General features: G+C 51.1%; 2 protein-coding genes across 3 annotated transcripts; both read left to right on the top strand.

The window, feature by feature from the left end:
- Window positions 1-2,761: 2,761 nt before the first annotated feature.
- On the top strand, window positions 2,762-9,563 carry LOC109781393 (probable NAD kinase 1). 2 transcript variants are annotated; one of them, XM_020339998.4, is made up of 11 exons: window positions 2,762-3,041; window positions 3,333-3,440; window positions 4,335-4,518; window positions 4,644-4,763; window positions 5,390-5,682; window positions 5,824-5,918; window positions 6,216-6,319; window positions 6,768-6,841; window positions 7,473-7,551; window positions 7,875-8,182; window positions 9,302-9,563. In XM_020339998.4, the coding sequence occupies exons 1-11, from the start codon at window positions 2,973-2,975 to the stop codon at window positions 9,344-9,346; spliced, it is 1,479 nt and encodes a 492-aa protein (XP_020195587.1). In that variant the 5' UTR covers window positions 2,762-2,972; the 3' UTR covers window positions 9,347-9,563. The 2 variants fall into 2 exon arrangements, with proteins under 2 accessions (XP_020195587.1, XP_020195586.1); XM_020339997.4 differs by lacking the exon at window positions 9,302-9,563 and adding an exon at window positions 8,587-9,248.
- Window positions 9,564-9,668: 105 nt separating this feature from the next.
- On the top strand, window positions 9,669-13,621 carry LOC109781392 (uncharacterized). The gene is made up of 2 exons (XM_020339996.4): window positions 9,669-11,572; window positions 11,658-13,621. Exons 1-2 carry the CDS (start codon window positions 10,029-10,031, stop codon window positions 13,276-13,278), a joined length of 3,165 nt encoding a protein of 1,054 aa, XP_020195585.1. The 5' UTR covers window positions 9,669-10,028; the 3' UTR covers window positions 13,279-13,621.
- The last annotated feature ends 277 nt before the right edge of the window (window positions 13,622-13,898 follow it).

The raw sequence follows: 13,898 nt of genomic DNA on the forward strand, positions 1-13,898 counted from the left end.
AGCTATAAGACCCTAAAATTGAAAAGCATTTCAAATGAACTTTGAAAAGGTTGAAAGTTGGCATGGTATCATCATTTCATCCACATAGCATGTGCAAGAAAGTTGAGAGGGTCCCGGCAAAAGGTGGATGCACTTCGTGTACAAAACGGACAATCTCTTTCAAAGTATCAGGATTTCATACGGAAACTCGTCTGTTACAAAGGGATTTCATTTTTTAAAACTTATTTGAACTCCTGACTTTTTGTGTGTTCAAAATGCACCATTCAAAGCCACATCATCAATTTTCAATCCTTTCTGACATTATTTGTTATTTTTCATGCATTTACTAATTATTTTGAGCTATAAGACCCTAAAATTGAAAAGCATTTCAAATGAACTCTGAAAAGGTTGAAAGTTGTCATGGTATCATCATTTCATCCACATAGCATGTGCAAGAAAGTTGAGTGGGTCTCGGCAAAAGGTGGATGCACTTCGTGAACAAAATGGACAATCTCTTTCGAAGTATCAGGGTTTCAGACGAAAACTCGTCTGTTACAAAGGGATTTCATTTTTTTGAACTTATTTGAACTCCAGACTTTATGTGTGTTCAAAATGAACCATTCAAAGCAGAGACTGATTTTGAATGGTGCATATTCAACACACAAAAAGTCTGTAAAAATCGCCAACCCCAACATAAAAAAATGAGCATAGATGCGCCTATAGAGAGAATTCAACCTAAATTCATAATAAATTTCTATGAATTTCAGAGAAATTCACTCTGAATTTAGGTCAAATTCCCTGTATAAGGGCATCTATTTTCATTTTGAGAGGAGCTCAACAAGGCAGAGAGGGACGGGCTTATAAACCGGTGTGAGCGCCCTTCGGTTGGCGAGGTGGGACTAAACTCTGACCGCAACGAGGACCAACCCTTTAGTCCCGGTTTGTAGCACAAACCGGGACTAATGGTCATGGGCCAGGGGCGAGTCGCGTTGGTCCCGGTTCATGCGTGGAACCGGGACCAAAAGGTCTAGACGAACCGGGACCAGTGGCCCACGTGGCCCGGCCGCCCCCCCGGGCTCATGAACCAGGACTAATGCACCCCATGGGTCCCGGTTCGTGCAGAACCGGGACTAATGGGTTGGCCAGGCCCGAACGAAAGCCATGTTTTCTACTAGTGCCAGTATGTACATGCCGGGTAAATTAAAATGGACGATGTTTTCCAAAGGTGTATATTGCCGCTGGTGAAGTACTCTGCCCGCATGTTTGATAAAATAAAAATTAAAAGGACTTGAATTAGCCGGTCAAGTCTTGCAGGTGAGATGAGCGCACCAAAACAAGTCTTGCAAGTAAGCTAGCTTATCGTGTCGGTTGTCGCCATCGTCCAGCCAGCATGCCTGCAAAATGTAGAACTAATTCTAGGGGGAATTGTAGACAGTTGACTTGTGCCTTTCTTAATCCTTCTGTTTCTTCGCACAAAAATCAGTCGTTTTCAGCACACACAAAGAAAAAACAAGTAGATGCACCATGCCTATGATTAAAGAAAAAACAATCGTTTTGAACAGCTATGGATATACACACCAACTACGCAAACACGGTTTCAGGAACCAACCCTTCAAATGCAAGTAACTGCTACAAGTTTTTTGCTGTTGTTATGTGAGCTTGATTTTGCGGGATATTATCGTGCGAGTTTTGCTCCCTAAGATTGTAAAATAAGCCGTCCATCCTAGATAATATTCGCTATAAAGGTGTTTAGCTACATCTCTCGTTGATAACAAAGCTCTAACATCATGGGTGATTTTTGAAGCATATTCGGAAAAAAAAGTACAGGGTTAAAAAAATTGAAGTACTGATCAAACTATGCAAGCCACATCATTATTTCCCAAATAAGTGTGGGACTAATTTAGGAGTAGTGCCATTTTGCTCCTAGATTCCCAAAGGAGAATGGGCCTAGCAAGCATCAGTGTCTTCCTCATAGTAGTAACCACGAAAGTTCCAAGAACGGCAATATAATATTTCACATTTGCTTTAAATCTATAATCTTGTTGATATCTTGTTATTACCATTTTTTTTGAAGCTAGATGTTGAAATTTTTTGTCTCAAACCAGAAAAGGGGAATTATAGAGGTTTGTAATAAGTCTTTCGTCTCTCACTAAGCAGCCTTTGGTATTTGAATCCTGCATGCAGGATTAGTTTTGAATGGAGCAAAACTCGCACGATAGATCTGAAAGGAATAGCAAATCCGACGTCAGGTTTGAAAGCATGGTTGACCGAACGTTGTTTTATGGCAAATTTAGTCGGCGCGAGGATGCAAAATTTAGTCTACGATCACGACAATTTTTTGGCAAAAAAAAAAAAACTAAGTCGGATTTGCCATGCTTGCCAGCTGAACTTGCCAGCCTCGGCAAAAAAAAAAGCCACAAAAAACGACCGGTTTGCCATGGTAAAAAAAAAAAATCTGATGTCAGATTTGTTATCAAGTCCTCAAAACTTATATCAAAATTCTTTGAACCAAAGTGCTCTTAATTGGAAGGAGCAGGAAATACTTGGGGCCGGGTGACCAGGAGGTTGGGAATTTGAACTGAATCGTGGACCTCTTCATCCCCCATCGCCCCGTACCGAAGCAAATGAGAAAGATCCATCCTCCCTCCCACCGGCGCACGCGTCGACCTGACTGCCCAGCGGGCCCCGCCAGCCCCTGACCCGGCCACGGCCAGTCACCTCATCCCATCTCCCGTCGGCGTCAGCCCGCCGATAAATAGCCCGTGAATCGGGGGTGCCCGGCAACAGCAACAGCCTCCCCTCACCCTCGTCCTCGGCTACTTCGGCCCGCGCAAGCGCAAGCGCCCAACCACCACCACCTCCACCTCCACCCACCCTTGGCAAATCCCAGGCCACGCACGTAGCAGCACACCACCACTGCCCCGCCCCCAACAAGCAAGCAGCCCCGAAGCGAAAGCAAAACAGGAATCCGCCAGAGCGGAGCGGAGGAGGCCATGGCCACGGACGCGGCGCTGAGCCAGCCGGATCGCGCCACCGTGACGCTCGGCGAGCCCGCCCACGAGGTACGCGCCCACGCCTTCCGATCCGGCCGCCGCACTAGCTAGTTTTTTTTTGGGGTGCGGGGGCTTTCGGCTTCGGCGGCCGGGAGCCCGAGCTGGGGCCGGCCCCGCCGCGGCTTCGCTCGCCCCGTGGCTCGCCGCTGCTTCGATTCCGGGCATTCCGCGCAGCTGGTGCTCGGAATCGGCGAATTGCGATTCCGCTCTGCTACATGCTGCTGCTGCTGTTGCTGGTTATCTGAACTTCTGAAGAAAAATATCGCTGTGCTGACGAATGCTTCGTTATCTCTCTGACAGGAGGCGGTCCAGCAGCTGGTGCAGCAGCCGGACTCGAGGCTCCGGAGCCTCAACCCGGGGCCGATACCCATCCCGGCGGCGCCCAGCTCCAGATCGCTGCTGGAGAAGGTACGTACTGAGCCGTGAAAAAAAATGCGTGTCGCTTTCCGGGCCATGCCGTACGCATCTTCTTCCTGCCCGCTTGCGCTTCAGTTGCGTGCCTGATGGCCTGAATCTGATGGTCATGGGATTGGGCGGCGCTATCTCCAACCAACTAACCACAGTCCGTTGTACGGGTCCGCACGTTTTTCAGTCACCTAACTCCGTTGTCCTGCGGTTGGGGGAATGTTTGAATTCCACTCGACATTAGTTTACTTTCCCGATTAAACAAATGCAGTGGGTATCATCAGGCTATCAGCTCGTTTACCCAATCTTCGTGGTGATTTCTTCTATTAGAAAAAAAACGTGCGGCTCATTTGCATCTGAGCCTCTAAGGGTCAACATGCATGTAGTTTTGCAGAGTACAATTCGAATTCCTAGTCAGGATTTGACAAGCAAACATTTCAACTCGCTTGCATTGCTCACTTTACTCTGCGATTGTTTTAGTCAGTATAGGGTGAATTGATTATTTTCCCCAGTTTAGCTTTAGAGCACCTGTTCTATGTAAAAACTGAGTTCAGTGGGGGTGGTGGGTTAATAATATAGCTTGTATGCTTGTATGCGCTTATACGTTGAGCTGATCTGGAAGTCCTTCAGAGCTTGTACATTTACTTATTGGGATTGTCTGCTGTAATAATATAGCAAGGCTAAACTAAGGTGAACATCTTCTTATAATGTTAGCTCGCAATCGGTTTATTGGCTTTGAACTGAAAAGGATTGAAGTCCCCACCCCTAGGAAAAGAAAGAATTGGAGACATTTTGAAGTCCCCACCCCTAGGAAAAGAAAGAATTGGAGACATTTTGACTCTGTTCCCCTCATCAGATTTCTCATTGTCTTATTGACAGACCTTCGCTGTATTTCAGGTTTCCGATCAAACCGTAAATCTGGATCTCACAGCCTCGCATCAAAGTGAGAATGGCTCCATCTCTACAGTTAGCTCTACAGTTAGTTCAGTGGAATCAGAGAAAGCAGCTTATGAATTCCTTGCTCAAACTCCTATCAAGTCAACTGATAAACACCTTGTGGAGTTTTCAGAGGCTATGAGAAGTAAGGACACACGCACTTTCAGATGACCCTACCTGAATCCTTTTATATAACAGTTGCATATACATATTGTTGTGATTTTTACCTGCACTCCAAATAGTGACTGGTACAATTTTGTCAATTTGAAGCTGTTGCAAAAGCACTGCGACAAGTTGCTGAAGGGAAGGCTGCTGCTCAAGCGGAGGCGGCAGAGTGGAAACGGAAATATGAGTTAGAGACGGCGCAAAAGCAACAAACCAGAATCAAAGGTAAGATTTATACATTTGCAGTTGATGCTTGTACTATTTACAGTCTGTATCATCCGTTGAGTTCATAGTTGGTTTAATGAAGTGCCATACTAGTTCAGGTCACTAAACAAATAGTTTCCAGATTCTCAATGATCTGAATTTACAGCTGGTATTTATCACCATGTGTTTACAAAAGGAAGTTTTCCTTATGAAAGTACCATTCAAGGCAAATCTAGACGTTTACACACAGATTGATGCCCATAGCTGTCACAAAATGATGCGGCTTGTGTGTCCATATGCGATAGTGATGGTGAGTTTATCTCACATTAGGAGTATCAAGTCTACAGAAGTATGATACAATGTATAGCAACCCTGGCTTAACCATTTGAGGCGAAAAAGGACAGAATCCTAAGCATAGTGCTGTATTTCTGTAGTCCCACTTCACATGAGGAAGGCTTTATTAAATTTCAGTCTTGGGTCATTACAGTGTGCTTTCTGTAGTTACACTTTTTATTTTTCCAAAGGGAGTATCATACTAGTAATTGGATGGATCCCAAAATGGTTAATCCATACCTTACACCATGAAATACATTATGCTGTTTTCCAACCCTTGAGAAAAATCTAACTGGACTGTTAACCTTGTGCAGACTGTGGCACTTGTACCGATGATAACCTAGGGAAAATGACCAGCCAACTATCACTTGAGGCACCTGCATCTGACCAAACAGGATGTTGTGGAAACCATGGGATATGTTCACATGAGGTTCTCCAGGACGAAGTTCCTGGACCTAACCCAAGACCTAGTCTCAGTATGGTGGGAAGAAAGGCATCATTTAGACTTTCATGGGGATGCAACGGGAACAAAAACGGCCAGCACAAGCATGACTTTGTTTCCTTTGAAAAAGGAGACATTACAACCGCAGAGCGCAGCAGTAAACAGGTTGAGCTTCTCCTCCTGTTTGTTTCATTCTGAAATAAAATGTTGTACCTATTTGATTCGGGTACCTGGAATCACTTGATCAAAGAATTTTCATTGTTAAACATGTCTCTCTTTCCTTAACAAATGATACCTTGGTTTCAGATCTTGCTGAAGTGGGAATCCCGGCCACAAACAGTGCTTTTCATAACCAAACCTAACTCCAACTCTGTTCGCGTTCTCTGTGCTGAAATGGTCAGGTGCGTTCTCTTCTGTATTTCAGCACTGGTTGCTATGGTCTTACTGTCATGTTTATGTGAACCTTATCTGTGAACATATTCAAAAAGTGTATGTTTTCCATGTTTCTGAACTGTGAGTTATTTTGCTACACATTCAGCACTGCATGGAGCACTTGTCTTCAGTTAAACATTTACTTATCCAAATTATCTTGATATCATTGATTCAAGCACAGATAGGTTATATATGCCATCATGCTATGGTAAAATATGTATTGCACTTGCAGCACAAACTCTGAAGTGCCATTTATTTTACTGCAGATGGCTTAAAGAGCACAAAAATATTAATGTCTTTGTGGAACCGTGGGTTAGCAAGGAACTTCTAACAGACGATTCTAACAACACAGTGCAAACATGGGATAATGGTAAGATAATTTATTGCATGTAATGCAGTCCTTTCATGCTGCTCCAGTTTAGTCATTTCAGAACATTAGATATAATTAAGAATTAATTTATTATTTCAGCTATGGACCAGAGTTTTTTCCGTTTCTGATATCCTTATAAAGGAAGAATGGTCCTGATAACTGAATCAATCTGAATAGATCTCCTTACACTATATATATGCAAATCATTATTGGCCGAACTGTACACAGTATTAAAGCTGTGCTTTTCTATCAAAAGGACTAATAAGTTGATTTAGTTGTAGATTTAGGACTAGCCCACCTTTCATTGTAGGATTACATTGTCCTTTTTTTTTTAATTTTGCGTGTTATTGTGTTTATCTTTGAGTTCTGTTAGTTAAATCTTTCCATTACTTAATCTATTTGCATAGCACCGCCCCTTTCTCTGCAACTAATTAGAAAATTCTGATAGATGACGACAAAAAGATGTTGCACAAGAAGGTTGACCTCATTGTAACTCTTGGCGGTGATGGAACTGTTCTATGGGTAAGCAAATACAATTCTTTGGTCTACTTTGTAAAGCATCCTTGCATATTCTTGTATGGGCTTATGCTTTTGTATAATTTTCATATAGTGGCCACCGAGTTATAATTTGTTCAATGGCTAATCTACTTCTATTGTTATTAGTACACTACTTATTAATAGTTCTCTGAAGCGATAATTGCCTCCCTGGTCAGGCATTGCAGAGCTTTAGCCTCCTGTCATGTTTTTTGAATATGAAAAGCCTTAAGGGGATCATGCGGACTTAATAGTTTGTTGAAGGTTTACATGCATATTTGGTCAATAATTAATATGTGGTACCATTGGCGAACAGCTGAAGTAGAAGGTCTAGAGATCTCTCCAGTACTAGTTCTTATGGTAGTTGCCACTTCAAAATGGGAAATTCTAATACAGTTTGCTGTGACGGCTAGGAGTTTCATATTAGCGTGCTATTTTGTTTGACAAAAGTAGACATCCTGTGTGCTATTTCAAGTACTGCCATCATTTGGCTGGACAAACTAGATTTTCTGTCAAGAGAAACTAATTGCTTGCAATATTCTTATTTTGATCTGTAACTTCACGTTCAGTTTCTGCTGTACTGCTACTGAAACTGGCTATTGATTTAATCTCATGACAGGCGGCATCATTGTTCAAAGGACCAGTTCCTCCAGTTGTTGCGTTCGCCATGGGATCACTGGGTTTCATGACACCGTTTCGTATCCTTTATGATCGATTATGAGTGTTTGCTAGATATGCTGCTAAAATTTGATGGTTATATGACGTCTATAGCATTTTTGTTTTAGCCTTTCCTAGCACTATTATCTGTCTGTGTGAGCTGGTTACACGTAGTATAAAAAAAAAAGGAAGTTTCATGTTCATATCTAGCATAGTTGTTGATGATTGGCTATTCCGACCTATATTTTCAGCAAGCCTAGATTTTAATTGGTCTAGAAACCCCATGCCTGCTAGCAGATAAATCAATCGCACATGATGGTTTCTATTCTCCTGTTGGCATCAGTTGTCCTTAACCTGTTTTCAGCAAGCGAGCAATACCGTGATTGCTTGGACAACGTGCTGAAGGGACCTTTCAGCATAACACTGAGAAACCGTCTCCAGTGTCATGTAATCCGTGACGCAGCCAAGGACGAGATCGTGACCGAGGAGCCAATCCTGGTGCTAAACGAAGTTACAATTGACCGCGGAATATCATCCTACCTTACCTACCTGGAATGCTACTGCGACAGCTCATTCGTCACATGTGTACAAGGGGACGGACTCATCATATCAACCACATCAGGAAGCACAGCATATTCGTTAGCGGCTGGAGGGTCCATGGTTCATCCACAGGTATGCCCTACTCTGTTTTACGATCTGTAACCTTGTGTTTGCATTATTGCAGTAAATTTTGTCATTATTAGTAGTTAAAGCGACGCTTCGCTCCAAGTTCATTTTAGTCAGCACAGTGAAGATGGATGATTGCAGGCTTTAGCTCTGTTAGTACCAATTGTACTTTGCACTGCAACCTCTCCTTTTCGAAGTGGCCTGTGATTTGAGGGCTCTCTGACAAAGCAAAGAAGTGCAGTTAATCTCTTGTTTTCTACCCATTTAACACTTCACTCTGCCCTCAGATCCAAGCCAATGTCCATCCGAATAAGTTTTGCTGTTTTCCCCGTGCCACTTCTCCTGTCCAGCGCTGCTGCTTTGGTGCCTAACCGTTGGTGTCATCCATCCATCTGCATCTGCATCTGCAGGTCCCCGGCATCCTGTTCACGCCGATCTGCCCCCACTCGCTGTCGTTCAGGCCGCTGATCCTGCCGGAGTACGTGACGCTGCGCATCCAAGTGCCCTACAACAGCCGGGGCCACGCGTGGGCGTCCTTCGACGGCAAGGACCGCAAGCAGCTGGCCCCCGGCGACGCGCTCATCTGCAGCATCTCCCCCTGGCCGGTGCCGACCGCGTGCCTCGTCGACTCCACCACCGACTTCCTCCGCAGCATCCACGAGGGCCTCCACTGGAACCTCCGGAAGACGCAGACGCTCGACGGCCCGCGCGACTGATGGGATGCTGCTGCTGCGTTGTGTTTGGGCTGTGAGCGAGCTGGGCAATGGCAAGGCGCCCGTGGATTTGTTTGGTTCGTGTCTGTTTACTGTTTGCCTGTAGAAGTTGGCCGGAGGTGGAGTAGTGGTATGTATACAGTGAGTGGCCACGGGTTCCTTGGGCTTGATGCAATGTATGACAGCACAAGTGGCAAGCGATGTGCTCACGTGGATGTAGTATGGGATTAGTGCATGTGGCCATATGGATATGGGAACTGGCAGCAGCTCAAAATGTAGAGAATATATGTACACACGGCATGTATAGTCGCACCGTACCCCCCATGATGTGAATGAAATAATACATTCGTTGGTAAAAAGCGGCAATGTTTCTCACTGTTTTTCTCCGTTACAGTTTTTTTTCTTTTTACAGTTGTGCAACCAGGCAGTTTCTTTTTCGAACACACCGGGCAGTTGAAGGGCAATGCATGTGTAAAGGTAAGCTTCTTATCTACTGTATTTTCATCAGATTTCTTTTGGTTTAGTTACCAGAGTAAAACAGAGAGGAGTGATTAGCAACAGCATGGGCCTAAAGCATATGTTCTTTCAAATCCAATCCAACAACAAGCTGACATGAGAAAGACACAAACCAAGGCTAGATTTACTTCTTGTGTGGCCAAAATCACGCTCCATGTTCGTCAGGCAAACTTGTCTGAATCACTCTGCGTGGCATTCAGAGCTAGCAGTTACAGTACAACAAAGTGATCTGCCCAAAATCATGCTCTGAATTCCACCGCTACCACCAGTGGACTAGACAGGCAGACGGACAGTAACAGCGCCCGTGCCTGTGCCTGTGCGTCGCCGCGCCGCCTTCTTCCAAGGTGGATCCCCCCGGGCCATGCCCGGGCGGCAGCGCGAACGTGAACTCCTTTGTTGCTTTCCATGCGTCCAACCTACCCCCACCCTCAACGCTCACGGGCGCCTCCACCATGCTCGAACCAAATCGCCCAGCTCGCCCACTGTACCACTCACTCACTGTCCATCTACCTCACTAGATCTGTCCATCGCCGTCCGTCGATCGCCACCTCCATATCACTCCACCATTGCCATCCCACTGCCACTCCAACGGTCCAGCCCATCCCATCCCGGCAGCGTCAGAAATGGCGGCTCCGACCACCGTGCTCCTCCTCCTGCTGCTGCTCTGCGCCGTCGTCGGGCCGCACTCGGCCTACGCGGACGCGCTGCCGGAGCCGGTGAACGAGGAGGTGCTGGGGCTGGTGGTGTTCCGCTCCGCCCTCACGGACCCCTCCGGCGCCCTCGCCGCGTGGGCCGAGTCCGACGCCACGCCCTGCGGCTGGCCGCACGTGGAGTGCGACCCGGCCACCGCCCGCGTGCTCCGCCTCGCGCTCGACGGCCTCGCCCTCTCCTCCGCCTCCGGCCTGCCCCGCGGCCTCGACCGCCTCCCGCGCCTCCAGTCGCTCTCCCTCGCCCGCAACAACCTCTCCGGCGCCCTCCGCCCCGGCCTCTCCCTCCTGCCCTCCCTCCGCCTCCTCGACCTCTCCCGCAACGCCCTCCACGGCCCGCTCCCCGACGACCTCCCCCTCCTCGCCTCCCTCCGCTACCTCGACCTCTCCGGGAACGCACTCTCCGGCCCGCTCCCGAGCTCCTTCCCGCCCGCGCTCCGCTTCCTCGTGCTCTCCGGTAACCGCCTCTCCGGCGACGTGCCCGCCGGGCTCGCCGGGAGTCCGTTGTTGCTCCACCTCAACCTCTCCGGGAACGAGCTCTCCGGCGCCCCCGACTTCGCCAACGCGCTCTGGCCGCTCTCACGCCTGCGCGCGCTCGACCTGTCGCGCAACCGCCTCTCCGGCCCTGTGCCGGCCGGCGTCGGCGCGCTGCACAACCTCAAGACCCTCGACCTCAGCGGCAACCGCTTCTCCGGCGCCGTCCCCGAGGACATCGGCCTCTGCCCGCACCTCGGCGCCGTCGACTTCAGCGACAACGCGTTCGACGGCGAGCTCCCGGGCTCCATGGCGCGCCTCGCCTCGCTCGTGCGCCTCTCCGCGTCCTCCAACCGGCTCTCCGGCGAAGTGCCCGCGTGGCTCGGCGGCCTGGCCGCGCTGCAGCACCTCGATTTATCGGACAACGCGCTCACCGGCGACCTGCCGGACTCGCTCGGCGACCTCAAGGACCTCAGCTACCTCAGCCTCTCCAAGAACCGGCTCGCCGGCTCCGTCCCGGAGGCAATGTCCGGCTGCACCAGGCTCGCCGAGCTGCACCTCAGGGGCAACCAGCTCAGCGGCAGCATCCCCGACGCCATGTTCGACGTCGGGCTCGAGACGCTGGACATGTCGTCCAACGCGCTCACCGGCGTGCTGCCGTCGGGGTCGACCAGGCTGGCCGAGACGCTGCAGTGGCTCGACCTCTCCGGCAACCAGCTCACCGGCGGCATCCCCGCCGAGATGGCGCTCTTCTTCAACCTGCGGTACCTCAACCTCTCCCGCAACGACCTCCGCACGCAGCTGCCGCCCGAGCTCGGCCTGCTCCGCAACCTGACGGTGCTCGACCTCCGCAGCAGCGGGCTGTATGGGCCCGTGCCCGGCGACCTCTGCGAGTCCGGCAGCCTCGCCGTGCTCCAGCTCGACGGCAACTCCCTCGCTGGCCCCATCCCCGACAACATCGGGAAATGCTCCTCCCTCTACCTACTGTAAGGCTTCCTAATAAATTTTTGCTACTACACTTTGTTCACAGATTTTGGGTGATAAAATTTGATGGTTTTGGTGCCATGGCAGGAGCATGGGGCACAACAGTCTGACGGGACCGATACCGGCGGGCATGGGGGAGCTGAAGAAGCTGGAGATTCTACGGCTGGAGGATAACAACCTCACCGGCGAGATACCGCAGCAGCTGGGCGGGCTGGAGAGCCTCCTGGCGGTGAACATCTCGCACAACCGGCTCGTCGGGCGGCTGCCGGCGTCGGGCGTGTTCCAGAGCCTGGACGCGAGCGCGCTGGAGGGCAACCTCGGCGTGTGCAGCCCGCTGGTCACCGAGCCGTGCGTGATGAACGTGCCCAAGCCTCTCGTGCTCGACCCCAACGAGTACACGCACGGCAGCAACAACAACGACAGTGACCTCACCGCGAACGGCGACGGCAGCGACGGGGAGGCGGTGCCGAGGAAACGGCGGTTCCTGAGCGTGTCCGCCATGGTGGCCATCTGCGCGGCGCTGTCCATCGTTCTCGGAGTCGTGGTGATCGCCCTGCTCAACGTGTCGGCGCGGCGGCGGAGGGGTGTCGGAGGCGGCTCCGCCGATGGGCTGTTCCAGGGGAAGGAGCTGGAGCTGGAGAGCAGCGTGGTGTCCGGCAGTTCGACCAAGTCGAGCAAGCTCGCCGCCACGGGGAAGATGGTGACGTTCGGGCCGGGGAGCAGCCTGCGCACGGAGGACTTCGTGGGCGGCGCGGACGCGCTGCTGAGCAAGGCGACGGAGATCGGGCGCGGCGGCGCGTTCGGGACGACGTACCGGGCGTCGGTGGGCGAGGGCCGCGTGGTCGCCGTGAAGAAGCTGTCGACGGCGAGCGTGGTGGAGTCCCGCGACGAGTTCGACCGCGAGGCACGCGTGCTGGGCAAGGCGCGGCACCCGAACCTGATGCCGCTCAAGGGGTACTACTGGACGCCGCAGCTGCAGCTCCTGGTCACCGACTACGCACCGCACGGCAGCCTGGAGGCGCGGCTCCACGGCAAGGACGGCGGCGCGGCGTTCCCGGCGCTGACGTGGGCGGAGCGGTTCAGGGTGGTGGCCGGCACGGCGAGGGGCCTGGCCTACCTGCACCAGTCGTTCCGGCCGCCGGTGATCCACTACAACCTGAAGCCGAGCAACATCCTGCTGGACTCGCGGTGCAACCCGCTGATCGCCGACTTCGGGCTGGCGCGGCTGCTCCGGAAGCCGAAGCAGCAGCAGCAGCAGCCGGACGGCAACGGCGACGTGGGCGCGATGGGCAGCTGCCGGTTCATGCAGAGCGCGGCCATGGGGTACGCGGCGCCGGAGCTGGCGTGCAGCAGCCTGCGGGTGAACGAGAAGTGCGACGTGTACGGGTTCGGCGTGCTGGTGCTGGAGCTGGTGACGGGGCGGCGCGCGGTGGAGTACGGGGAGGACGACGTGGCCGTGCTGACAGACCAGGTGCGTGTGGCGCTGGAGCAGGGGGGCGGTGGGGACGACGACGCCGCGGCGGAGAGACTGGTGGACCCGGCGCTGCGCGGCGAGTTCCCGGAGGAGGAGGCGCTGCCGGTGCTGAAGCTGGGCGTGGTGTGCACGTCGCAGATCCCGTCCAACCGGCCGTCCATGGCCGAGGTGGTCCAGATCCTGCAGGTCATCCGGGCCCCCTCGCTGCCCGGCTGCACGGCGCAACTTTTCTGACACGTTAAAGTACGACGACCAGAGCAGAGCTAGACGAGATCCATTGATTGGCATGCAGCTGGACGTACTACGTACCATGGCCATGCATGCATAGCATGGATCCGCGAGTAGTACGTACGTGCCGACGTGCATATATTGATGCTCTCCACTGTGTGTGTTCGTGTCACGTGTTTGCTAGTGAAAATTAATCAGTTACTATTAAGGTCCCGGCGTGCACCTCTTGTATACAGTGTGTCGTGCTGCCTTTTTCTCTTATTGTGCTTTTGGCTTGGCTTTTGGACGTCAAAATGTGAGTGATGAGAGGCATTATTTTTCTACTGTTTGAAAGCGATGTCGCTAGCTAGCTCTCGTGACTGTTGTCTCCGGTCGAGCTGTCACGGAAAGTTGGCGTACGTGTTGCAATGCACTGTGCGTCCGTGCCCACTACAGCGCAGAACACCGTTATCTCTTCTCATCTGGGCGTTACTTTGTTGTTTCCTTGTTGACTGTTGCTGCTGCTTGCATGAGCTGCATGTGAGTGCACAGCCAAGAGCATGCGTGAACTCCGGGTCCGCCGTGGATAGATTTATGAATGTATGCATTCACCGTTTGGGGCCCTGCACGGGATCTTAGATTGGATT

The sequence above is a fragment of the Aegilops tauschii genome, chromosome 3, assembly GCF_002575655.3.
Source record: "Aegilops tauschii subsp. strangulata cultivar AL8/78 chromosome 3, Aet v6.0, whole genome shotgun sequence".
Classification (NCBI taxonomy): Eukaryota; Viridiplantae; Streptophyta; class Magnoliopsida; order Poales; family Poaceae; genus Aegilops; species Aegilops tauschii.